We start from the raw sequence: 26,520 nt of genomic DNA on the forward strand, positions 1-26,520 counted from the left end.
AAGTTCAGAAGTGGCCGGCGGGCCGCGTATTTGACATGCCTGCTCTAGAGGAAGGGTCAAATTAAATGATGTTCTTTGAGGCAGAAAAAGTTACCCTTAACAATATTTCTGAGAACAATAAATTAATTAGCACAGTGTCGCCTAGCTCAGGAGTACCTACCGACTGGAGTAATCGCTACTCAAAGACAGATTTGATATAATTTTTGGAATAATAACGTTCCAGTGAAAGATGCAGAATAATGAAGTGTGTCAAAGGAGATAAGAAGCAAGAGAAGTTAATTTTAACATCAGACAAGACCAGAGATCAAGATAAGTGTTTCAACATTACAAGATTAAACAATTCCTCTCTTTAGCTTTATACCACGCCTTAGTGAAATTACTCGCGTGGAGAGTGAGGCCATTAAATTCAAAAGCATCAGACAATTATTCTCTGAAGAGGTGTCACTCTAGACACCAACAGATAACAACAGAGCATTCACTCTGATGAGATGGAAAACTAAGCGAATTATTGATGAAAACAGAGGAAGATAATTATAGCGTGTCCATCTCCAATTCCAGTTGAAAAAACCGGAGAGAGATGTCGCGTTGGTCGAGAACTCCATGCATAATTTGTACACTGGAGCGGATCAATATATGATAAGGTTCATTCATTATGCGTTGGTAAACATCCCGTAGCAAGTCATTAAAATGAAAATAAAATGAGTGTTCCATATAAAAGTTTACTATAATCACAGAACTGGCTTGATGATGATGATGATGATGATGATGATGATGATGATGATGATGATGATGATGATGATAATAATAGATACTAATAGAACAGGGAAAATCAGAGAACTGAAAAATGTAAGTATCAAGGCGAATGGATTGAACCCCACTTATCAGAAAGAGCATTATTATCTATGAGAGTCAACAAGTTGCAACTAGCCTATCGACTGACGAAGAACACTTATAACAAAAAATGCCTGTCACACAACCTGAAACTGAAGCAATACACGTCAGTCATACGACCAGAAGCTCTGTAGCCACGGAGTGTCTTTCATTGAACCGAGGAGGTCAATGGAGAAACTGCAAGTCAGAGAGAGGAGAATTATCAGAAAGATCTTTCTTTTTCCTATTTGCTTTACGTCGCACCGACACAGATAGGTCTTATGGCGACGATGGGTAAGGAAAGGCCTAGGAATGGGAAGGAAGCGGCCGTGGCCTTAATTAAGATTCAGTCCCAACATTTGCCTGGTGTGAAAATGGGAAACCACGGAAAACCATCTTCAGGGCTGCCAAGAGTGGGATTCGAATCCACTATCTCCCGGATGCAAGCTCACAGCTGCGTGCCCCTAACCATCTCCCGGATGCAAGCTCACAGCTACGCGCCCCTAACCGCACGGTCAACTCGTCCGGTAGGAAGATCTTAGGTCCGATAAAGGAAGATTAGAAATTCCGTATACGGTATAATTCTGAGCTCTATGAACATGTAGAAAGGGTCACTGATTGTGCTAGGAAAAGGAGAGTAGGTTTCTATAGCCATATAGTAAGACTGCCTCCCAAAAGACTGATCAATCGTCTGTTCATCTTCTGGCAGAACAACAAGATTCGTGCCACTTGGCTGACATAATCTGAGAAGGGCGTTAAAGAACTTGGAATATCAGATCTTCAAGAAGGACGATCTGTACGACATACCCTGAAGGATGTCCATGTATTTCAGCAAAAACCGCGGAGGAAAGGTACCCCTGGACAGATGAAAGAAAGGAGTTACACTGGCAGAAAATTCGTCAATATTGGGCAATGATCAAAGCCCAATAGTTGAACAAGCGTGGTCCAAAGTAGGTCCATTTGATCCAATAATAATAATAATAATAATAATAATAATAATAATAATAATAATAATAATAATAATAATAATAATAATAATTTAGGTGTACCGTAATGAAACAGAATGCCCACCCGCTCTACTATACATCTTACCGGTGAGTCTAGCAACGGATTGCGGGCACTCTGTTCTATCGACATCCCCTGCATAGTGCGGTAACTGTTTACAGCCTCTGCCTGTTTCTACAACACCAATGCAGACTAATTTTCCCTGAAGGAGTTGACCATTTGGCAGTAGACACCGGTCATAAAATTATTATTATTATTATTATTATTATTATTATTATTATTATTATTATTATTATTATTATTATTATTATTATTATTATTGAACAGGGGATGCCTTGCTGAGGCGGTAAAGGCGTGGTGGGTTCACCCAGAATGACGTAGGTTCGATTCCCCTTTAGGCATTGACAAAATTTAAGAAACGAGTTCACCACTTTCGAGGGTGCACATGACCCTGAGGTTCACTCAGCCTACACCAAAAATGAGTACCAAGTTAATTCCTGGGGGAAAATCGACCGAGCGTACAGCTGACCGCTCTACCCCACCAAGTGCCGAGGTTATGAATAGCGGAGGCCTTTACCTTGCACCCCTCCAAGGGCTGTACGGAGATGACTGTGCTTTGCTTTTCATTATTAGCAGTAATCGATTGACAAGAGGACAAGATAGAAGGGAATATCATCCTGGGCGCGAAACCTGTGACAGTGATTCGACAGCCTCGCAACGGCAACTCTGATATGGGAACCCACTGTCGGCAGCCCTGAGGTTGGTTTTCCGTGGTTTCCCATTTTCACACCAGGCAAATGCTGGAGATGTGCCCTAATTAAGGCCACGGCCGCTTCCTTCCCACTCCTAGCCCTTTCCTGTCCCATCGTTGCCATAAGACCTATCTGTGTCGGCACGACGTAAAGCAACTTGCAAAAAGAAAAAAAAATAGGACAAAACGCTCCTCGATGGTCGCCAACCTTCTGTGACAAGGCAGCATAGATAAGCCACTGTACCTAACGGATACAACAGCGATGTTTACGTTTTTTAAGACAAAAAATGTCGATGAAAGAAAATTAAATCGTGCTCCACATCATGGTTAATGAAGAAGGCTAAAACAATACTGTGAAGTAATAGGAAAATGATATGGAGACAATAATAGATGAAAATGAAATGAAATGTCGTATGGCTTTTAGTGCTGGGATATCCCAGGACGGGTTCGGCTCGCCAGGTGCAGATCTTTCTATTTGACACCCGTAGGCGACCTGCGCGTCCTGATGAAGATGAAATGATGATGAAGACAACACATACACCCAGCCCCCGTGCCATTGGAATTAACCAATTAAGGTTAAAATCCCCGACCAGGCCGGGAATCGAACCCGGGACCCTCTGAACCTAAGGCCAGTACGCTGACCTTTTAGCCAAAGAGTCGGACACAATAACAGATAATCGATACCTGTGTTCTTCTTACTGTTTTACGTCGCACGGACACTGGCATGTCTTATGGCGAAGATGGGATGGGAAAAGGGTAGGACTGGTAAGGAAGTGACCGTGGCCTTTATGCGAAAATGGTGTAACTACGGAAAACCATCTAAATGGAGATGATTCCTGGATACCAACCAAAGCACCTGAGGAGAAGATCAAAGGCTTTGAAATGAGGATTTTAGACGGCTCCTTGTAGTATCAGTGGTTGACCGTGTGACTGATCAAACCGAAATGAATGAAGAGAAAAAGAAACCGCTTTTCCCTTTGTGAAAATGAAATGATCATAACTATCTCTCTGCCATGGCCATCCATCAACGGCTGCAAATTTCAGATGACCACCCGCCATAAGACATAGCCTGCGCGGTTGCCAGGTAACATTTTCTGGCCATCTATCCATACGTTACATCACAGCTTGCACGGTTGCTAGGTAACATATTCTGGTCATCTATCCACACCTTACATCGCAACCTGCACGGTTGCAATGTAACATATTCTGCCCATCTATCCATACGTTACATCACAGCCTGTACGGTTGCTAGGTAACACAAATTTACAGATGACCCCCGCCCATAAGCTTGGAAAAGCTGCTGAATACCATCAAACAAAGGAATGTAGAATATTTCAGGGAAATAATGAGGTATTAAGGAAAGTACCGAAAACTCCAGCTCAACATGCAAGGGAAAATCTTCGGGAAGAGATAGAGAAAGCCGACGGGTCTCCTAGTTAGGAACCTGGCAGACTCATATCAAATGTCTTGACAAGATCTATTCTGGAAAGCCATCAACAAGATTGGAATCCGCATGACGATAGCTAACATACAGAACGGTGAGGCACAAGCAGAAGAGAAAGGAGAAGAAGAAGAAACAGCTATTTGGCTGTAAATAAGGTATGGGCAGAAGAGTCTGGGATAAATACTAGGCATTATGAATAGGAATGCATTATAATCCTCTATAGACAACTCTGCCTTTCTTTTCTAGGGCCTGTATGTTTATGAATTTCTTTTCGTTTTGCTCGCCTTAGCGCTGCAGGTTCTTCATTAGCCACAGCGCCTGTGATGCCATTAATTGGATCACCTGCCAGGATTAGCGCTTGACAGTCTCCAGCACGTTCTATCGTACATTCCAGGCGCCGTTCCACGCAGCCAGCATTCCGATAACGAATGAAAAATCCCTCGGAATTCAACAGTAATGCTTAGGTTGATATACACGTGAAGATCTTCAGACTGTATGCAAATAACTTTAAGATGTACACAAAATATTTAACACAACCACTGCCAAGAAGTAGTTGGTGTATTTTTGAACCTATGTACCTTGCGTGGATCGATATCCGCCAAAAATACAAAGCAGGAATATAAAACTACATGTACACCCCTTAAAAACTCATATATTGTCGCTGCACTTAGAAAAACCCGCTATGTGATAATATTTCATCTTAGAACTCTGACCACAAAGATCAGCGAATTTTCGTTCGAAGTAAAGCATGTGCTGCGGGTCAGCATTGTGACAACGGTATTTCAAGGCGCAACGACGATACGTGCTTTTCAGGTGAGAAATAAGGAAACATACCAAAAGTTGTGTGTAAAATGGATGAGAGGAGAACTGGAATACACTGGGATACCGAAGTATCTGGGTGTCACTCTAGATCGCTCGCCAACACTCGCAATGCTTTGCTCCAAAAGGTGACACGATCATGGGGTCGGTAGATGAAGTGTGGGTCTCTGCCCTTAAGTGGCCACGGCTGGTCCGTGGTCCAACAGTTCTGCACTCTGACCAGCAGACCAAGCAGAGGAGGGGAGGTACCGAGGCTCTACGCCTCTGCATTCGGGAGACGTGACCGGGCTTGACCTCACGGCTGGCCCCAACCGTCGGCTGTCCTGAGAATGGTTTTCCGTGGTTTTTCATTCTCCAACACTAAGACGAATGCTGGGACAGTTCCTCGTATAAGCCATGGTCGCCAACTCCCTCACCTTCTCCGAAAATCTCCTTCACCGAACAAATCTCCCGGCCTGAGAGACGGCATCATCGTCTAAGAGGCCCGCCTCCCCGCTTCAGGGGAGGAATGAAAAATATTTTAGTAGTAGACAGGGTGATGCTAGCGTGTTCATAGAGAAACAGTAAGAACTATAGCCATGTCACTTGGCCTTGTGTGGTATGCTACGAAGGATGATGTTCCCCTCAACCAGCGGTGGCAATTGGGGGTGGGGCTGGGGGGAGTGGAGGGGGAGGGGGAGACTATTTTGTGAAGGAAACGTTCCACTTTTATTTCAATTTAGCCACCTGGAACTAGGAATTATTAAAAAAGCAATTTGTACAAACCCTGCTGTCTTATCATCTAATTCTTCTCTTTAATTTATTTAATTATTAAGAAAAGTACTTTGCGGAAATACCCACAAAGATTAATTGTATTTCAGTTGGTAATAAGGTTTAGAACTGCGGGAATTTAGTAGGACAAATAGAAATATTATTGTAGAAATATTGTTTAAAAATGGTATAAACATAATGGCAAAAAACGGGCTTCATATTCCGATCCCCGTCAATAATAAGAAAGACGATAATAATAATAATAATAATAATAATAATAATAATAATAATAATAATAATAATAATAATAATAATAATAATAATCGCTCGGAAGAAAATAAGCAGAATTTGCAAGAAACAAATACTACAGGCGACGCCGTAAAAGTCGTAAACTCTTTGGAATTCTAGTTGCAAATTAAACATTCGTGGGGAAAATAGCTAAAAAGACCACTATGAAGGAGTAAGTACAGAAAAATGGAAAAAAAACCCACATTCAATTCACAAACAGATTTTGAAAGAAGAAGTAGACAAAGAAAAGGGGAAGCCGTCAGGCCAAGCTAACAAGTTCAAACGTGCTCTTTAATTGGGCATAACGAAATAATAAAATAATAATCATCATCATCATCACCAACTTTTTCTTTCGGGAAGATTTAAGTCTACAAGTCAGAGTAAACCTATGCACATTTCTTTCGGTGTTTTTGTAATGTGGAAAAACAGGAAGTAGTTCTAAAACACGGGAAACCACGTCACGTTAACACGGCGGCGCTATTGAAATAATTTCAACAACGCCATTACTTTGACGATGAAAATTAAGACACGGTTAGGTCTTGTTTATTTTTATGGCACATAAGGCTCTCGTGTACACATTTAAAGGGGACATAATAAACTACCAAAAATAGGTACCATAAAAAGGGCGCTTTCTTTGCTCGCGGCCTCCTAAATCATTTCCCCAGCCTGAAAATAAAATGCAGCTTGATGAGTGCATGCAAGCAAGGCCTCTCCCACCAGATATTATCTCTGACTATATTTGGGCGGCCGTGGAAGCACACGCACACGCAGTATTCTTATATTTCTTGTTGTACTGGGTGGAGGAGGAAGAAGACTGCCTTTATAAAAAAAAAGAAGATCAGACGCAAGGGACAGCTGCTTATCCCGTATATTATTAGCATTTTAAAACCCAAGGGTGTTAGAAGGTAGTGATAAGCACACTACATGTTAGGCATAACTCCTTACGGCGTAGAATAAGAATACTGGAAACATGTTTTTAAATGGATTCTAGCCTCTTCATTTCCACTTTTGTCAATCAAGAACCTTTAATTTAGGAGGAATTCAGATTTCTCTTTTGAGGTGCATGATTGGGGTGTTACGACTCGTTGACCATTAATGAGAGCAGTGTGAACGAGACCTTGAACAGAAGGTACCGGGATAGGCTGACTAATCGTCCGGCATTTGCCGGACATGTCCGCCTTTATAATGCTTGTTCTCTGTCCGACAGGCATTACTGTTTGCTACTTAATGTCCAGTTTTTTTTCTTTTCTTAGCTATTCCAGGTTGCAATGCAATCGTTGAAAGAGTATTTTCCCTGATTAATACAAAGTGGTCATAAGAAAGAAACCGTTTGCTGACCGAGACTGTTAAGGGTATTTTAATAGTGAAGTACGACTTTATAAAACATGCCATATGGAGAGTTTTACAGTTATTTATTAGAAGAAAACTATTCATCTTTGCCGCCAAAAGTGGGTGTAGATTGTAAGTATCAGACTAAAAAAACAGCTACAATTTCAGCATCTTCATCAACATAACAATAATAATAATGTATGTAATACTAAACTTTGTATTTACAAATTAAAATGTCGGGCGAGCTGGCCGTGCGGTTAGGGGCGCTCAGCTGTGAGCTTGCATCCGGGAGATAGTGGGTTTGAACCCCACTGTCGGCAGACCTGAAGATGGTTTTACGTGGTTTCCCATTTTCACACTATGAAAATGCTAGGGCTGTACCTTAATTAAGTCCTCGGCCGCTTCCTTTGCACTCCTAGGCCTTCTCTATCCCTTCATCGCCATAAGGCCTGTCTATGTCGGTGCGACGTAAAACAAATTGTAAAAAAAAGAAAAAAAATGAAAATTCAATTTGTCCTCCATTTGAAAATTTAGAGTTGGTCACCCTATGACGTCATGACTTACTGTATACTTCCTGAAAAATGCCCAGTCTCCCGATACAAACAATCAAAAGGAAGGGCTACATTATCGTTAATACACTGAGGTTTATCTACTATACTTCAACAATAAAAGGGCGCACTTCAAAGTTTCAGAAATTATTTTTTCTTCTTCTTCTGCCATTTTTCTCACACTTTGATGAGGTTAAAGGTGCAAATTGCGTAACACATACAGATCTGCTCTAGTTTTACGGCCAGACGCGCTTCCTGATGCCGACCCTGTGTGTATGGAAATGTTCACTATTACGTATGTCAGTGATGATTTATAGTGTGACTACCGACCGAGTTCGCTACACGTTTAGTGTTGTGCATCTGTGAGCTTGAATCCAAAAGACATAGGGGTTGAACCCCCACCGCCGCAAATCTGAAAATGGTTTTCCGTGGTTTCCTCATATCCACGACACCACTGTAACCATGGCAACCAGTGCTCGTCACCTATAGGTCAGTAGTGACGTCTGGTAGCGTTAAATGTGTACGTTAAGTCTACATGAAGAATACTTTTGCGAGGTGGATTCCAGAGGAACAAGAAATGTACTAACATCTTATGAATATAGGCTGTATAAATCACGTCTTTGTCATTTGAACTGTATTGCAGTTTGCAGATTTAAAAATTCTGAGATGAAATTCAACTCTCACATTAAGTGAAATGAATTTACTACGCCGTGTGAATAACTCGGTCCCTAATAAATTGAGATCGAGTTTAATAGCTGATTTATTCTACCCACAATACAGCAAATGAACTACAATAAGTCATGTATTTGAGAAGTTTTATAAGTTCCCTATTGAAAATCTATATAGCTTATATAAAATAAGGGTTCTCTCTGTACATCGCTCCGAATTAAAAAAGGGGTATTTCTGTATCGGTCGTGTCCAAAGTAAGGAGGAAATGCGATTTTTTTTGTCATCTCTGTCTATGTATGTATGTATGTATGTATGTATGTATGTATGTATGTATGTACACGCATCACGAGAGAATGGATAAACAGAATTTAATAAGAATTGGTACGCAGAGTTGGAAAACAAGGCACTACAATTTAGGCCATAAATAATTGTATTCACGCAGGGTGAAATTGTAGTTTAGGGGAACCCCTAAAATTTCATTCTCAAAATATGTTATTATTGGTCCTGTCGATAAACACTACATAACAAACGTTGTATAGAATACAATTTACGATCACTTAGGTCTTATACAATTTTACCGTACCGGCTATGATAACAGATATATTCATGACTTTAGACTTTTGTTGCTTAGTCCATCATAACATGGAAATATTGTTCAGTTATGTTAAATGGCGATGGTGGTGTTATTGTCATGATTGTCTTAAGGTGAAAAACCTCGTCCTCATCAGCCCATATTGACAGGGAAAATTCTAAAGATGACTATCGAAATGAGAAAAAGTCGTGAAGGAACGTCATGAAAGGAGGACTCCCTTCACACCCGATGCTCTAAAATCACAGTCAAGAGGAAAGCTAGATGTGAAGACCTACAATATCGAAACTCCATATCACTGATCAACAATAACATTATAAGTTATTGACTCTTATTTATTGTAATGTGTTTTGTCTCTTCTGTTAATACTGATCTCCGATAGATGGTGTTAGTATTGCGCGCCAAATAAAACAGCTGACAGGGAGAGGCATGCCCGCATGTGCGCCCCAGAATATGGGGAACAATATGAAGGATGGACAAAAAATATAATCGTGCACATGATAAGAAATGGTTCCGTCAACGATGGGTACTTATGCTAGTCACTTTATAAATCCATTATAAGATTCTCCAATCACAGTATAAACTGCATATCGGATATGTACTCGCTCCCTCGTCTTCTAGCCAAAAAACATATCCATAAAGTTTTGCTTTTCCATGCAACAGAGAGAATATATCGAGTAGGTTTTCTAATAAGGTAATTTGGAACAAGGAGACCCTACCCGAAGATTGGAAAATAGCTTTGATCCATCCATTACACCAAAAAGGCAGCATGAAGAACATCAACAACTACAGAGGAATATCTTTGCTACCCGTGACTTACAAAATTCTATCACTTGCCATCCTGGAGCGTTTGGAAGCACAAGTCGAACATCAAATAGGTGAATACCAAGGAGGGTTCAGAAATGTCGCTCAACAGCTGAACAGATCCAAAATCTCAAAACGATCATCAGATATTGTACACTAAGGACCAAGCAGTATGTGTCTGTCTTTGTGGACTTTAAGAAAGCGTACGACTCCATTGACCGGGAAGTCCTGCTAAACATCTTAAATGAATTTGGAGTTGATTTGAAACTGCTGGCATTAATTAGAGCTACCCTGACCGATACAAAATCCAAGGTGAAGTTCCACGGATGTCTCTCGCATTCCTTTGACATCAAAACAAGAGTCCGACAAGGTGATGGGCTATCCCCGATACTCTTCAACTGTGTTCTTGAAAAGATCATCAGAACCTGGTGGGTGAGATTACAGGAAACCAACTACAGTCCATTGAGAATAGGAACCAAATCCAAGGGGATCGCAACAGACTGCTTAGCATTTGCCGATGATATTGCTGTTCTCTCAAACGACATAGAAACCGCTAGAGCTCAAGTTGAAATTTTAAAGGAAATTGCCGAACAAACTGGTTTGCAGATATCGTTTGAGAAAACAGAAGTAATGACTAACATCAAAGAGGCTCCACCAAAACTCCATACAAAATACGGGGACATCACCCGAGTAGACAAATTCAAATACCTGGGTGAGATCATCCTGAAAAATGGACTGGACAAAGAAGCACTTCAGGAGCGAGTACGCAAACTGGAAATAGCCTACCAAACATCCCGCACAATCTACAACAAAAAAATGCCTTTCCCAAAACACCAAGATACGTCACTATGAAACAGTTCTGAAGTCAGTAGTTCTATATGCAGCCGAAACCCTGTCTCTAAATGCCAACAAAGGACTCCTTGAAGAACTGGAGAAAAGATAACGCAAAATTGTGAGAGGAATCTTGGGATCAAAGTACAGAAATGGAATCCATCAAAAGAGATCCAACAAGGAAGACTACAGCAAAACAGAGAAAATTACCGACACAATCAGAAAAAGACGGGCACGATTTTACGGTCATCTGAAAAGAATGGGCGGAAGAAAGTTAACTAAGGTAATCTTTCACTTTTTTTATTCAAACTCCAAAATCACAATTCCCTGGTTTAGAAATACCAAAGAAGACCTGCAAATATACATATCTCAGCTGAATACGCCCTTAACAGAGATCTCTTCCGCAAAAAAATATTGATGAACGGGCTAAACCGAGACGAGCAACCGAAGAGAAGACACGGTGTCCCTTGGACAGAGGAGCGTAAGCAGGCCCACTCACAAAGAATGAGGGAAATTTGGGCTCTAAAGAAGGCCAAGTTCAGTGTCAAATGCAACAAGACTTAACGTGGTCCTTGATGGCCCCAGCGAATTATATAATAATAATAATAATAATAATAATAATAATAATAATAATAATAATAATAATAATAATCAGCTCACTGTACCTTGCAACACCCAAACCATTGAATCTAGCGTAGCACTGTATTCTCCCTCTCGGTGACGTCAGGCGCATCAGCCAATAGCAGCGCAGATCTCCGGAATGGCCTACCTGGCCTGTAAGTTATTCTATTACATTGGAAAACCCCGGTTTCAAGAAATGAAACGACTGCGAACGACGGCTTTGTATACGTACCGGTTGTGAAACTGTGACACAGTGCTGGTGAAGAACGGAACAGCAAAGCCACACTGCAACTACAAACTGTTACTTTCTTACAACGGTTCCAATAAAAAGGTTCCGTTGTATCTGTCCCAGCTCTAGTGTCATATTTTCGTCTCGCAGTTCTTTTACGTGCCAGTAAATCTACCAACAAGTGGCTGACGTGCTCGAGCACTTTCCAATACTACCGGATTAAGCCGGCGTCGAAGTCGCCGACTTATGTATACAAGTATGCAAATTAAATTTTAATACCAATTCCTTCGTAGAATTATACGTTTAAGTTTTATTGTCAGAAAGTGAATGTTATACAGGGTGTCCCAGGAGGAATGCTCAATATTCAGGGATATGACAGGAACGATCATTTGAAGCAAAAAACTTCATATGGACATTTGCCCTATTCCGGACGATTTTTTTAAAGAATTTGTTTTACGTCACTCCGACACAGATAGGTCTTATGGCGACGATGGGATAGGAAAGGCCTAGGAGTGAAAAGGAACCAGCTGTGGCTTTAATTAAGGTATATTAGCCTGGTGTGAAAATGGGAAACCACGGATAACCATCTTCAGAGCTGCCGACATTGAGATTCGAACCCACTATCTCCCGGATGCAAGCTCACAGCTGCGCGTCCCTAACCGTACGGCCAACTCGGCCGGTAAGGGAATATTTCAGAAATAGGACACATTTTATGTACATTTGTTTTTGTGCTAGTGGCACAGACGTATGTGTATTACCCAGTCAACGTCTTTGACGTTTTATTCTACCCCAATCTACCTCGTTGCTTTCAACCTCTTTGCTCGGATGTCTTTCTACCATCAAACTAGCCCGTTGAACTCGCAGTTGCCCGTGGTGAAGTCTGTCTGTCTGTCTGTTACGTCATCAGCCCAGAGGCTGGTTGGATCCTCAGATAGCACCACCAAAGGCTATGCAGTTATAGGAAAACCACAAAAACCAATGGCAGAGCCCAAATGAGGCGTACTGAGGAGTGAGGTAGTTTGCCATTGCTTTCCTCACTGGACCAGAAGGTGCCACTGCAGCACGACTGATACTATGAGCAACACCTTTCATAACACTCGGACACTATTTGTGCTCCAAATGTCAGTACTCAGCACCACTCATACCCCAGCAGCTTCCATATTGTCACAGCCATGGATGAGAGGGGGACTTCGGTGGAAGCTACACTTTGCTCTGGCCTGTGCTAAGAGACGGATACAAAAATACTGCATCCATCAAGAAATGGCAGCAGGCATGTGAGTGAAGTAGTGCGAGGGATTGAGAGTGTATCAGAGAGAAGCATCGGTTAACTGTGTTTGTACACGCGCTGGCTAAAATGCCACACATCTAATGCAGATATGGTATATGTTTACGTCTTCTGCGATGGTACTGCTCCTGCTGCTGTCGAGGAATACTCTCGGCGCTTTTCGACACGTCGAATTCCTGATCGCAGAGTGTTTACCAGGGTTTTCAGTACATTGCACGAAACAGGTATTCTTCCACGCTCCCGTTTTCCTTCCGAACGGGTAGTTCAACAACCTCAGCAGGAACAACACACTGTTGAAATGGTGCAGCGTAGTTCTACTTCCAGCACACGAACACATTACATGCGGGAAACTTGTACCCGTTTCAAAACGTCAAAAAAAGTTGGCTAGGTAAGACACATACGTGCGCGCCACTTACCCGAAACAAAATACACATTAAGGCGCGTATTCACCAACGCGAGTAAAAGATTTTCTCTTGGTTTAAAGCTAAGAAAGTAGACAAACAGTTACATTTCTATTCACGAACAACATTATCTCGGATAACGGGTGAAATGAAATGCCATGTGCCCTCCGGAGAGGCCTGGTGCAGGTCTTTTGATTTGACTCCCGTAGGCGACCTGCGCGACGTGATGAGGATGAAATGATGATGAAGAAGGCACATACACCCAGTCTCCGTGCCAGGGGAATTAACCAATTATGGTTAAAATTCCCGATCCTCCCTGGAATCGAACCCGGGACCCCTGTGACCAAAGGCCGAATAACCACTTTAGAAATGGAGTCGGACTGGATAACAGGTATTATCTCGGATTAAAATTTTACCGGAGAAAGGTTGGCCGGTAAAACAGGAAATCTGAGATAATAGTCTATCAAGATGGCAGCTCGTAGAGGGCTGAAACGGGGTCCACTCAGCCTCGGGGGCTCAACTGAGTGGAGGAGGGTTCGATTCCCACCTCAGCCACCCTAGAAATGGTTTTCCGTGGTTTCCCACTTCTCCTCCAGGCAAATGCCGGGATGGTACCTAACTTAAGGCCACGGCCGCTTCCTTCCCTCTTCCTTGTCTATCCCTTCCAATCTTCCCATCCCCCGGGAAGGACCCTGTTCAGCATAGCAGATGAGGCCGCCTGGGCGAGGTACTGGTCAGCCTCCCCAGCTGTATCCCCTACACAGAGTCCGAAGTTCGAGGACACTGCCCTTAAGGCGGTAGAGGTGGGGTCCCTCGCTGAGTCCTTGAGGCGGTAGAGGTGGGATCCCTCGCTGAGTCCGAGGAAGAAACCGACCCTGGAGGGTAAACAGATAAGAAGAAGAAGAAGAAGAAGAAGAAGAAACCGAATAATTCTCAATTATAGCTTATATCTTGTACGGGTCACGACAGGTTGATTTTTTAATGATGAACTAAGGAATATTGTCTTATGTTTTTAATGAAATATACAACTTGTAGGCTATAATTTGTTGTCTTATTCCCTATGATGTTAATGCTTTCTGCCACGAAATTTAATAACAATTCCTCCTCTTGGAACGTCATATTAGGCTTCTTGCTTGGTTTCTGGTCAGTAGCGGACATAATTTATGATCAATTATTTGCAAACACCGAATGTAATTACAAACCCGTTTACATTTCGTTAGTGGTGGCTGAAAGCAGTCGTTTGTTTTCCGTGCGTTAATATGAAATATTTAGGGTTCAAATTCAGAATTAAACGAAAACTTAGTTTTGGTAAACCGAGATGATAAAGTCTGTGCTGAATACAGAAGCGAGCAAATCATGTCAGGAGCATCTGAATGTCACCGATCACTGCGTTCGGCACTGTCAAGGGTTCCGACTGACTTAGATAGCAGCGAGACTCTCAGTGGAATGAAGTGGTGTTGCTAGTACTACTAAAAACGTTTTCATTTCTCCCCTGAAGGGGGAGGCGGGCCTCTTGGACGGTGACGCCGTCTCTCAGGCCTGGAGATTTGTTACGGTGAAGATGTTCGGAGAAGGTGAGGGGGTTGGTAGCCTTGGCCTATACTAGGAACTGTCCCGGCATTCGACTTATTGCAGGAGAATGGAAAACCACGGAAAACCATGCTCAGGACAGCCGACGCTTGGGGCCAGCCGTGAGGTTCAGCCCTGTCCCATCTCCCAATTACAGAGGCGTAGAGCCACGATAGAGCAGTGGCCATCCCTCCTCAGCTTGACTGGCCGATCAGAGTGTTGAGCTTTTGGACCACGGACCAGCCGTGGCCACTTATAGGGCCAAGACCCAGTCTGCATCTACCGACCCAGGTGATGCTGTAATTCCACGGTACGCTGCTCGCCTACTGGTCCGCCATGCTGGAGGAAGGGGTGGGGGCTGGCGATTATGATTGACTGTTCTTCGGCCAATGGTTGAAGTATTAAGGAGCCCGATGTACATCGACCTGCCTTGGCGGAGACAGGCAACCGACCACCCGTTGCTTTTTCTGGTCTGTCGCGGCCATCGTGTCCTCCAGGACTTAAGGCTTTCAGGACTGGAAACCAGGCTTTGTTTACCCGTTAGGATTCTTGAAGCTGTTGGTGTGGTTCAGAATTTCAATAGTCATTGGCCATGCCTACAAGCCCGGAAAACACTCACATGATCTGTAGCGCCGGCCGTGAACTGCTATATACAGAAGCGAGCGTTATCCAAAATAATGTCATTGTCCCAGTTTTGGAAATCTAGTAACTGACGTTGGTGAACCCGGGGCTAAATGTGTTCTATCGCGGAACCATTCGGAATAGGGCAGTAGTCCACATGAAGTTTTGCTTGAAATTATCCCTGAATATCGACCATTCCTCCTGCGACATTCTGTATAATCCAACTTTAAACAGACCTCTCCAACATGCGGGCAGTGTAGTCCCACCGGCATGATGATCGTGCGGAAAATTTCATTAAATCATCTCATGAATTGAAACGATGAGGAGCGTGACAAATCATTTCTTGTAAACAAACAAACAAACCGCCCTCAGTGGACATAGTTGAATGTCATGCGTCAATTTTACTTAAGACTTATGTCCAGCCAAGATTCTTAATCATTGTTGAAAAGAACAATGCAAAGCCCACTGCGCTGTCATGATGATCTCATAATATCGTTTCCAAAGCCCTCTTATTGCTGTATTACAGTCCGTAACGCATAGCAGTTCGGTTGTATATGGCCAGGAGCAGAGCGGACAGAAATTAAATCATGGGAGGACGAAACCCCTGGCAGGAATTGCATTACAGAACGCGAGGCAAAAGGAAGGAGAGAATTTGGATAGCTAACAGGCTTGAAGGGACTCTAGAAGCGAGCTCGCGCATTTCAACAGCGACGACAAAATTACTGAGATTTTTTTCTGCTTGGTATAGACCACTCCATACCACTCTCGTTCTCTCTTTTAGTGTCATCTTCTTTTTTCCTTTATCCTTTCTTCCTTTTCTCCGTAAAAAAAAGAAAGTAAAGAAAAGAGCTAGTGGAACGTCCAATATAAAAATTCCGTCTGCATCGTCCTCTCAGCCTAGTGGCCATTCCCTTTCCGAGATATGGTGCGGTATTATTGTTGCCGCGCGTTCCCTCTAACGGTCATTCTGCCTACGAAATACAATATAAGAATACAGACTACCGTCATATATTTTCCTTTGTTACTTCTTGAAATCCGAAGAAGTATGAAGCCTCATTATTTAAACTTCTTCCTATTTTTATCTAATGTTCAGATTCTGAAAAGCGAGAAGGTAGAAATGGAATACATTATCGCTGCTCTGAAGCAAGACGGCAACCAACTCGAATCTACACTTTCTATTAATAGTAATTTCCCTCTCAATCATGGTTTATCAGCAAATATGCAGAGAATATTCAATTATTGTGAAGCAAAAGCCATCTCCGTTTAGACGCCCAAGGTTCGAATCCTGATCAATTCTGGATTAGTAATTTCATCTGAAAAATCAGGTGGCGTCAAGAAGGCATTTCAAACGTCAATGCAAAATGAGGTAGAATGACGAAAGTGACCTTATAAATATCTGAGATAAGCTGAGGATAGATTATTATAGATTAATTTTATTATTATCATCATCATTATTATTATTATCAGTATTCATGTCCAACTCCTTGGCCGAATGGTCAGCGTTGAGGTCTTCTATTCAGAGGGGCCGGGTCGTGGATTTTAATCACATCTGATTAATTCTTCTGGCTCGGGGACTGGGTGTTTGTGTTTCTCCCAACATTTTCCTCTTCATAATCAGATAACACACCGCACCACCAACCATCACAGAAACACGCAATACCGAGTACATCCCTCCATACAGGGTTGCGTCAGGAAGGGCATCCGGCTCTAAAACAGGGCCTAATACAAATGTGCGACACAGTTTGTACACGCGAGCCCACATATGTGGGAAAGGCGGTAGAAGAAGATTAGTTGAAGATAAATTATCAACTTATGTAACGAATGCCACTTTTGTATCCTAATTATTTGAGTAAATTTTAATTCTGTAAAATGAATGCACATTTCAAAACATGGCTTATTGTATGCAAATAATATCAGCGGTGACTGCTGTATCCACATGCTTTGAAAAATCATAAACACTAATATAACAAGTTAAATAACAAGAAATGCTATTTTTAAACAACCCTCGTATGTTCGACCAGTATTATCAGAAAACAGAAAAAAATGGTATCCTAATGGACGCCTAGATTTTTCTTTTAGAATTATTTATTTAACTAATACAGTGCTTCAGCCTAATGGATATTCTACCGCACCGAAATATTTTCTCGGAAAGACCACGCAAGGGAGAATATGTTGTATCAGATCACAGAGGGTTGACGCTGTTTGGCAGTCATGAGCTAGGAGTTCGTAAAATCGTGCCAGGTCTTGATGAAAGGAAATTACCAACACTGATTTGGAGTGTCCAATTGGCTACCTTATTCCCCAGAGCTGCGTTTATTTCAACCTGATAGGGTGCGTATCTTCTTTTTATTGGTGAACACACAGCAGTAGCACACTCATTTGCACAAAATAAATAAAATCATCCGATCGTATCGCATTTGCTAGGGCGATTCGTGGCTTTATGGCTAAGCAGTCTGAACTTGCAGCATAAAAACTAAGAACACTAGGTTTATGGCTGCACATTAAGGAATAGTCACAACAAACAAACAAGTGATATATTAAAAGAATGACAAAAAAACGTTCCTGCCACATGCTGTAACTGCGATGGGAAGTTTATACGAGCGGAAGTGATTTGCCATTACACCGACGGCGGAGCAGGCAATAGGGACACACACTGTATCACAGTACGACTCTGAATTTTCTTTAGAGTTTCGCAGACACATAATATTTAAACTCTACAACGAGTAGGAATGTAAACCAGTATTAATTATTTATAAAGATATTATTTTGTCGCATTGATTATACACTAAATCGCGAGAAGGAAATATCATTTCGCGTTATGTCGCGAAACAGAGTTACCCTATCGTATGCAATGCCCAGACTAATTACACCGTGTAAGAAAATATTGATTTTCATTCAACGTAAGTCCTGTACCTTCAGCTTAGTTTGGTAAGTTTAATTTTCACACTTTCAGTTCTTATAACAGTGCCGTTGATTTTTATTTGACACATTTGTAACAATGGATAATAAATGGCACAGGGTTATATGAGACGTTACAGGACGTCTAGATAATGACCTTCTCATTTTACTATCCACTGAGATATGTAACCAGCATCTGGTACGAAATGTTTCGATTTCACTCTACTGTATATTTACTATCTATACTATATATATAATTTTTAATTTGCCTTGTAGCGCTTGGCGTAGCTAAAACTATGACTCTTTCTCTTACACTAAACTAATGTTAACAGTTACAAGGTCCTCTGTTGCCGTACTGTAACTTACATGATAGCTCTCCTTCAAAAAAGGAATGCAGATTTCATAGATATTCTTTTTCTTCCTTATGAACATTCTCAGCTTGACCGATTGTGTTTGCTTCATACCGTACTTTTATGCAATAATAATAATAATAATAATAATAATAATAATAATAATAATAATAATAATAATAATAATAATAATAATAATAATCGTAGTCACAATTTTAACATTAATAATAGTCACAATTAAATATCAAGTAAATATTTCTTATGTTGGTTTATGAATGACGCATCCGACGTTAGGCTCCGTATCTTGTCTGCTGTAGAGTTCCAAACCTATGCTACACCTAACATGCAGAAGTAGGTATACCGTTCGGTGATGTGTCCAGAGATGGTCAGGATGTTCCAAATGTGAGAATGGATGTTTGGATAATGAGTACGAGAACTAGGTAAACTTGGGTCCTAGGTACACCGATGTAGATGTGCTTACAGGTTCGTAATAAATTCTCACCGATTTCTTGATATTACAGACATTTGCTACGAAAAATGTGACTAATATTGTGTAATAAAAGCTGAGACAGTTTCAGAATGTCTTACTTATTTATCTACGCACATAATAGAAAACGCTAAACACTGGCAACTGAAATGTAAGAGCGAATTACTAATATTCGTGATACAGTATATAGTTTTCAAAATGTTTCTATATGCTTCGATACTTTTTAAAAATATCAGTACTTTTCATGCATAAATACAATGTGATGAATGTACTTGTTTCTGATTATTAAAAATATCACAAAATTCTGCTCTAGTGTATTATGTGGCAAAAGTGATACGAACGTTAATTTCACTTTAATCATTTTATAAATATTTTCCGGAAAAAAAACTTCATCAGCGAAATTCGTGAATTATTTCTGTGAAAGGTATACATACAGTAGTAATATCGCAGATAGTCATGATTTTATGATCTTCCTGCATCTCGTGTTATATGGACAAGTATACACTTCGATGTCATTAGACTTATAAGTAGGTTAGTAATTGTACATAAAATTTGTTCAACAGGTTTAAATTAGTCAACAAATTTGTTAAGGAGTAAGACAACATTTAAATTCTTTCAACATTTTGAAATCAATCACAAATTTTGTTGATTATTTTAAGCTGATACTGTGACCTATTGTTCACATGTAATCAAGAAGAAACAGTCTTCCTACTTTGTTTGAACTATCCGTTCTCCTTCTTCCATTCCAATTCAGTTCATTTGTTATTGATATAGACTAAATATTTACATTTCATTATTTTATGGCCTGAAGACTGTTGACCTTCAAGAAAATAATATACCTCACATGGAAATGTTGCAAAGTAAACATCTGAAAATTACGATAAATGACTGTTTAGGAATATTGAGAAAAGCTCAGGTATGGTAGACACAGTAAATTTAACAAAATGTGTTTGTTAAATAAATGAGCAGAATTGGACGTAAGAAAAATGATCTAGAACTTTATATATTTTTCCTTTGTTCAAATATTTTGATTTTATGATCAACACTCACATTGCTCAGCAGGCTTGTGGACCCCATTCGTAGCTTCATCCAAAGGAAGAAGAAAGATAACTCACCTGAAAAGAAAGATACATAGTGTTAAAAATGGCTTTAGATGATAGTTTCGTTTAGATGGGACGTACACCATTAGTTAAATGAAATTTTGTAAAATTCATTCTCAGTAACTGCGAATGTTACTAAAACAAACTTTTGTATGATCAACATACTGTACGTCTATTATCATTCATAAAAATTATCACATCCTTATAATAATAATAATAATTTATTGCAGCAAATGGCGAAACACACAATAATACACAATGATTAGGTTACATACACACATACATTATCATTATAGACTGGTATGCCTTTCAGCGTTCAGTCTGCAAGCCTCTGAGAATTTACTAAACGTCGCCGCAATCCTCGATTTGCAACTAGTGTTGTGGCCTCATTTAGTTATATACCTCTTAGCTTTAAATCGTTAGAAACCGAGTCTAACCATCCTCGTCTTGGTCTCCCTCTACTTCTCTTACCCTCCATAGCAGAGTCCATTATTCTCCTAGATAACCTATCCTCCTCCATTCCCCTAATTAAATTCCATAGAGTAACAATGTACACGGTCAGATAGTCATTGTCAGGTACTCACTAAGCAGTCATAGTGGGGATCGACTTCCGTTCCGTTTGTGGGCCCTCTTATAAAACTCCTTTGGAGCTCCTTTAGGTTAAATCCTCTCTTGGATCGCGTAGCGTTACGCATAGCGGGGGGTAGGCTCTTTTGGTTGTTCTATTAGTGGGAGTGCATTTAAGCAGTCGTTTTCTTAGAAGACACATTGATAGTCATAATGCTAGTAGGCTATTCCATTGTTTCACGTGTGGGGTGGCTTTTGAGGGGCGAGAGAGAGATAGCCTAAGTGAGTTTGCTGATCATAATGGGAGACGACTATTCTAGCGTTCAGCTTGTAAGCAGGTCCGTACAGTGGTGTTCTTGTGTTTCATCTGTGAGAGGACATTTAGGACTCAGCACTGCCTCATTCACATATTGTAAAGCACAGTGAAGAGAGGCCAATTGCTTGTCTAATTTGCGACACTCTATTGAGATCGCATATTGTAGGGGACAGTGATGAAAAGTGTTATACAGCATAGTAATTACTTATAAAATAGTCCGACTTGTTGGCTGAATGGTCAGCGTACTGGCCTTTGGTTCAGAGGGTCCCCAGTTCCATTCCCAGGCGGGTAGGGGATTTTAACCTTCATTTGTTAATTCCAGTGGCCCGGGGGCTAGGTGTTTGTGCTGTCCCCAACATCCCTGAATCTCACACACAACATATAACACTATCCTCCACTACAATAACACGCAATTACCTCCATATGACAGATGCCGCCCGCCCTCATGGGAGGGTCTACCTTATAAGGGCTGCAATCGGCTAGAAATAGCCACACGAAATTATTGTATACTTATAAAATGTTCAACAAATAAATGGTCGCAATATAAGATCTTTGAGGTCGAAAACAGGAGTAGCGAGAGTGATGTGACAATTAGTATTTCCAACATTAAAGTGATGTCTGCAGGGAAGAAAGCTACGAGGATTGAATCAAGGCGTAGCAAAGCTAATGCAGTATGCTCACAGTTGCAGGGAAGAAAGCTACGAGGATTGAATCAAGGCGTAGCAAAGCTAATGCAGTATGCTCACAGTTGCAGGGAAGAAAGCTACGAGGATTGAATCAAGGCGTAGCAAAGCTAATGCAGTATGCTCACAGTTGCAGGGAAGAAAGCTACGAGGATTGAATCAAGGCGTAGCAAAGCTAATGCAGTATGCTCACAGTTGCAGGGAAGAAAGCTACGAGGATTGAATCAAGGCGTAGCAAAGCTAATGCAGTACGCTCACAGTTGCAGGGAAGAAAGCTACGAGGATTGAATCAAGGCGTAGCAAAGCTAATGCAGTATGCTCACAGTTGCACGGAAGAAAGCTACAAGGATTGAATCAAGGCGTAGCAAAGCTAATGCAGTATGCTCACAGTTGCAGGGAAGAAAGCTACGAGGATTGAATCAAGGCGTAGCAAAGCTAATGCAGTACGCTCACAGTTGCAGGGAAGAAAGCTACGAGGATTGAATCAAGGCGTAGCAAAGCTAATGCAGTATGCTCACAGTTGCAGGGAAGACAGTTACGAGGATTGAATCAAGGCGTAGCAAAGCTAATGCAGTATGCTCACAGTTGCAGGGAAGAAAGCTACGAGGATTGAATCAAGGCGTAGCAAAGCTAATGCAGTATGCTCACAGTTGCAGGGAAGAAAGCTACGAGGATTGAATCAAGGCGTAGCAAAGCTAATGCAGTATGCTCACAGTTGCAGGGAAGAAAGCTACGAGGATTGAATCAAGGCGTAGCAAAGCTAATGCAGTACGCTCACAGTTGCAGGGAAGAAAGCTACGAGGATTGAATCAAGGCGTAGCAAAGCTAATGCAGTACGCTCACAGTTGCAGGGAAGAAAGCTACGAGGATTGAATCAAGGCGTAGCAAAGCTAATGCAGTACGCTCACAGTTGCAGGGAAGAAAGCTACGAGGATTGAATCAAGGCGTAGCAAAGCTAATGCAGTACGCTCACAGTTGCAGGGAAGAAAGCTACGAGGATTGAATCAAGGCGTAGCAAAGCTAATGCAGTACGCTCACAGTTGCAGGGAAGAAAGCTACGAGGATTGAATCAAGGCGTAGCAAAGCTAATGCAGTACGCTCACAGTTGCAGGGAAGAAAGCTACGAGGATTGAATCAAGGCGTAGCAAAGCTAATGCAGTATGCTCACAGTTGCAGGGAAGAAAGCTACGAGGATTGAATCAAGGCGTAGCAAAGCTAATGCAGTATGCTCACAGTTGCAGGGAAGAAAGCTACGAGGATTGAATCAAGGCGTAGCAAAGCTAATGCAGTATGCTCACAGTTGCAGGGAAGAAAGCTACGAGGATTGAATCAAGGCGTAGCAAAGCTAATGCAGTATGCTCACAGTTGCAGGGAAGAAAGCTACGAGGATTGAATCAAGGCGTAGCAAAGCTAATGCAGTATGCTCACAGTTGCAGGGAAGAAAGCTACGAGGATTGAATCAAGGCGTAGCAAAGCTAATGCAGTATGCTCACAGTTGCAGGGAAGAAAGCTACGAGGATTGAATCAAGGCGTAGCAAAGCTAATGCAGTATGCTCACAGTTGCAGGGAAGAAAGCTACGAGGATTGAATCAAGGCGTAGCAAAGCTAATGCAGTATGCTCACAGTTGCAGGGAAGAAAGCTACGAGGATTGAATCAAGGCGTAGCAAAGCTAATGCAGTATGCTCACAGTTGCAGGGAAGAAAGCTACGGGGATTAAATCAAGGCATAGCAAAGCTAATGCAGTATGCTCACAGTTGCAGGGAAGAAAGCTACGGGGATTGAATCAAGGCGTAGCAAAGCTAATGCAGTATGCTCACAGTTGCAGGGAAGAAAGCTACGGGGATTGAATCAAGGCATAGCAAAGCTAATGCAGTATGCTCACAGTTGCAGGGAAGAAAGCTACGGGGATTGAATCAAGGCGTAGCAAAGCTAATGCAGTATGCTCACAGTTGCAGGGAAGAAAGCTACGAGGATTGAATCAAGGCATAGCAAAGCTAATGCAGTATGCTCACAGTTGCAGGGAAGAAAGCTACGGGGATTGAATCAAGGCGTAGCAAAGCTAATGCAGTACGCTCACAGTTGCAGGGAAGAAAGCTACGAGGATTGAATCAAGGCGTAGCAAAGCTAATGCCGTATGCTCACAGTTGCAGGGAAGAAAGCTACGAGGATTGAATCAAGGCGTAGCAAAGCTAATGCAGTATGCTCACAGTTGCAGGGAAGAAAGCTACGAGGATTGAGTCAAGGCGTAGCAAATCTAATGCAGTATGCTCACAGTTGCAGGGAAGAAAGCTATGAGGATTGAATCAAGGCGTAGCAAAGCTAATGCAGTATGCTCACAGTTGCAGGGAAGAAAGCTACGAGGATTGAATCAAGGCGTAGCAAAGCTAATGCAGTATGCTCACAGTTGCAGGGAAGAAAGCTACGAGGATTGAATCAAGGCGTAGCAAAGCTAATGCAGTATGCTCACAGTTGCAGGGAAGAAAGCTACGAGGATTGAATCAAGGCGTAGCAAAGCTAATGCAGTATGCTCACAGTTGCAGGGAAGAAAGCTACGAGGATTGAATCAGGGCGTAGCAAAGCTCACAGTTGCGGTTGACGGTATTCTGTAAGAAAGTTGTAACTTCTCGGACGGAATTGTAATTAAATCGGTAAGTTTTCAGGCTAACATCGCTGTACAGAGTGAAAGGTGGGCGGACTCAGGATATCTTATTCATAAGTTGGAAGTAGTGAGATTGATCGCTGGTACAAACAGATGTGAAAAATAGCGGGAGAGTAATGGGAATGAGAATATATAAGCTTAGAGTAAACTCGATGAATGATGCTGTGAGCATAAATCAGCTTCGATGGTGGAATTATGTGAGGCAACTGGAGGAGGACAGGTTACCAAAGAGAATAACAGACCTGGTCATGAAAGGTATAAGAAGTAGAGAGAGACTAAGAAGGCTCACCTTCTAATGATCAATCACTACTGATTAACATTTAGGGCAGTCACCCAGGGGGCAGATACCCTATCAGTTGTTTTCCTAGCCTTTTCTTAAATGATTTCAAAGAAACTGGAAATTTATTGGACATCAACTTTGGTAAGTTATTCCAATCCCTAACTCCCCTTACTATAAATGAATATTTTCTCCAATTTGTCCTCTTGAAATCCATCTCTCCACTGACACCTGGGAACATACGACTTAGTCCAGCAGCTCGTCTTCTTTCTCCCACGTCTTCCCAACCCAAACACTGCAACATTTTTGTAAACGCTACTCTTTTTTTCGGAAATCACCCAGAACAAATCGAGCTGCTTTCCTTTGGATTTTTTCAGTTCTTGAATCAAGGTTATCCTAGTGAGGGTCCCATACACTGGAACCATACTCTAGTTGGGGTCTTACTAGAGACTTGTATGCCCTCTCCTTTACATCCTTACTACAACCCCCAAACACCCTCATAACCATGTGCAGAAATCTGTACCCTTTATTTACAATCCCATTTACTCCAATGAAGATATTTCCTTTTATTAAACCTAGGTACTTACAATGATCCCCAAAAGGAATTTTCACCTCATGAACGCAGTAATTAAAACTGAAAGGGCTTTTACTATTTGTGAAACTCACAACCTGACTTTTAACCCCGTTTATCATCATACCATTGCCTGCTGTCCATCTCACAACATTATCGAGGTCATTTTTCAGTTGCTCACAATCTTGTAACTTATTTATTACTCTTCAATATAGAAGTGTGGAACTAAACAAAGCGAACGATCTTGCTGCAAACAGAGATTTTTTTTTTTTTTTTTTTGCTAGGGGCTTTACGTCGCTCCGACACAGATAGGTCTTATGGCGACGATGGGATAGGAAAGGCCTAGGAGTTGGAAGGAAGCGGCCGTGGCCTTAATTAAGGTACAGCCCCAGCATTTGCCTGGTGTGAAAATGGGAAACCACGGAAAACCATCTTCAGGGCTGCCGATAGTGGGATTCGAACCTACTATCTCCCGGATGCAAGCTCACAGCCGCGCGCCTCAACGCGCACGGCCAACTCGCCCGGTAAAAAAAACAGAGATTTGTGGAGCTAATTGGTTAATTTAAAATTTAAGTAAATGGGAGTGTAAACATAAAATTCATTGAATACTAGCTAAAATACCTGTTCTTTATATGGATTTATATGCAGGGATTATAGTGGTTAAATTAAGATGGCCTGTCAGTATGTGTGTGTCTTAAAACACGCTCTTGTAGATAATAATTACGGCCTTCTCATCGGGTGCATACGTACATTAAAAAGATAGAAACACGAAATATAACACTGTACGAGAACTGTTGCTTTTGCGTCACCAATGTATAGACTGGCCTAATGCCGCTTTCATGCCACAATCAATCAATCAATCAATCAATCAATCAATCAATCAATCAATCAATCAATCAATCAATCAATCAATCAATCACTACTCATCTGCATTTAGGGCAGTCGCCCAGGTGGCAGATTCCCTATCTGTTGCTTTCCTAGCCTTTTCTTAAATGATCGCAAAGAAATTGGAAAATTATTGAACATTTCCCTTGGTAAGTTATTCCAATCCCTAACTCCCCTTCCTATAAACGAATATTTGCCAAAAATTTGTCCTCTTCAATTCCAACTTTATCTTCATATTGTGATCTTTCCTACTTTTAAAGACACCACTCAAACTTATTCGTCTACTGATATCCTCCCACGCCA

General features: G+C 41.5%; 1 protein-coding gene across 1 annotated transcript in view; it reads right to left on the reverse strand.

Moving 5' to 3' along the window:
* The window catches only part of Trim9 (E3 ubiquitin-protein ligase Trim9), a 343,327-nt gene extending 323,057 nt beyond the window's left edge, over positions 1-20,270 (reverse strand). The window contains exon 1 of the mRNA XM_067153370.2: positions 20,209-20,270. Within this exon, the coding sequence (XP_067009471.2) occupies positions 20,209-20,247 (39 nt within the window). The 5' untranslated portion in view covers positions 20,248-20,270. The remainder of the gene's footprint in view (positions 1-20,208) is intronic.
* Positions 20,271-26,520: the final 6,250 nt, after the last annotated feature.

Source organism: Anabrus simplex, chromosome 9 (genome assembly GCF_040414725.1).
Source record: "Anabrus simplex isolate iqAnaSimp1 chromosome 9, ASM4041472v1, whole genome shotgun sequence".
NCBI classification, from domain to species: domain Eukaryota; kingdom Metazoa; phylum Arthropoda; class Insecta; order Orthoptera; family Tettigoniidae; genus Anabrus; species Anabrus simplex.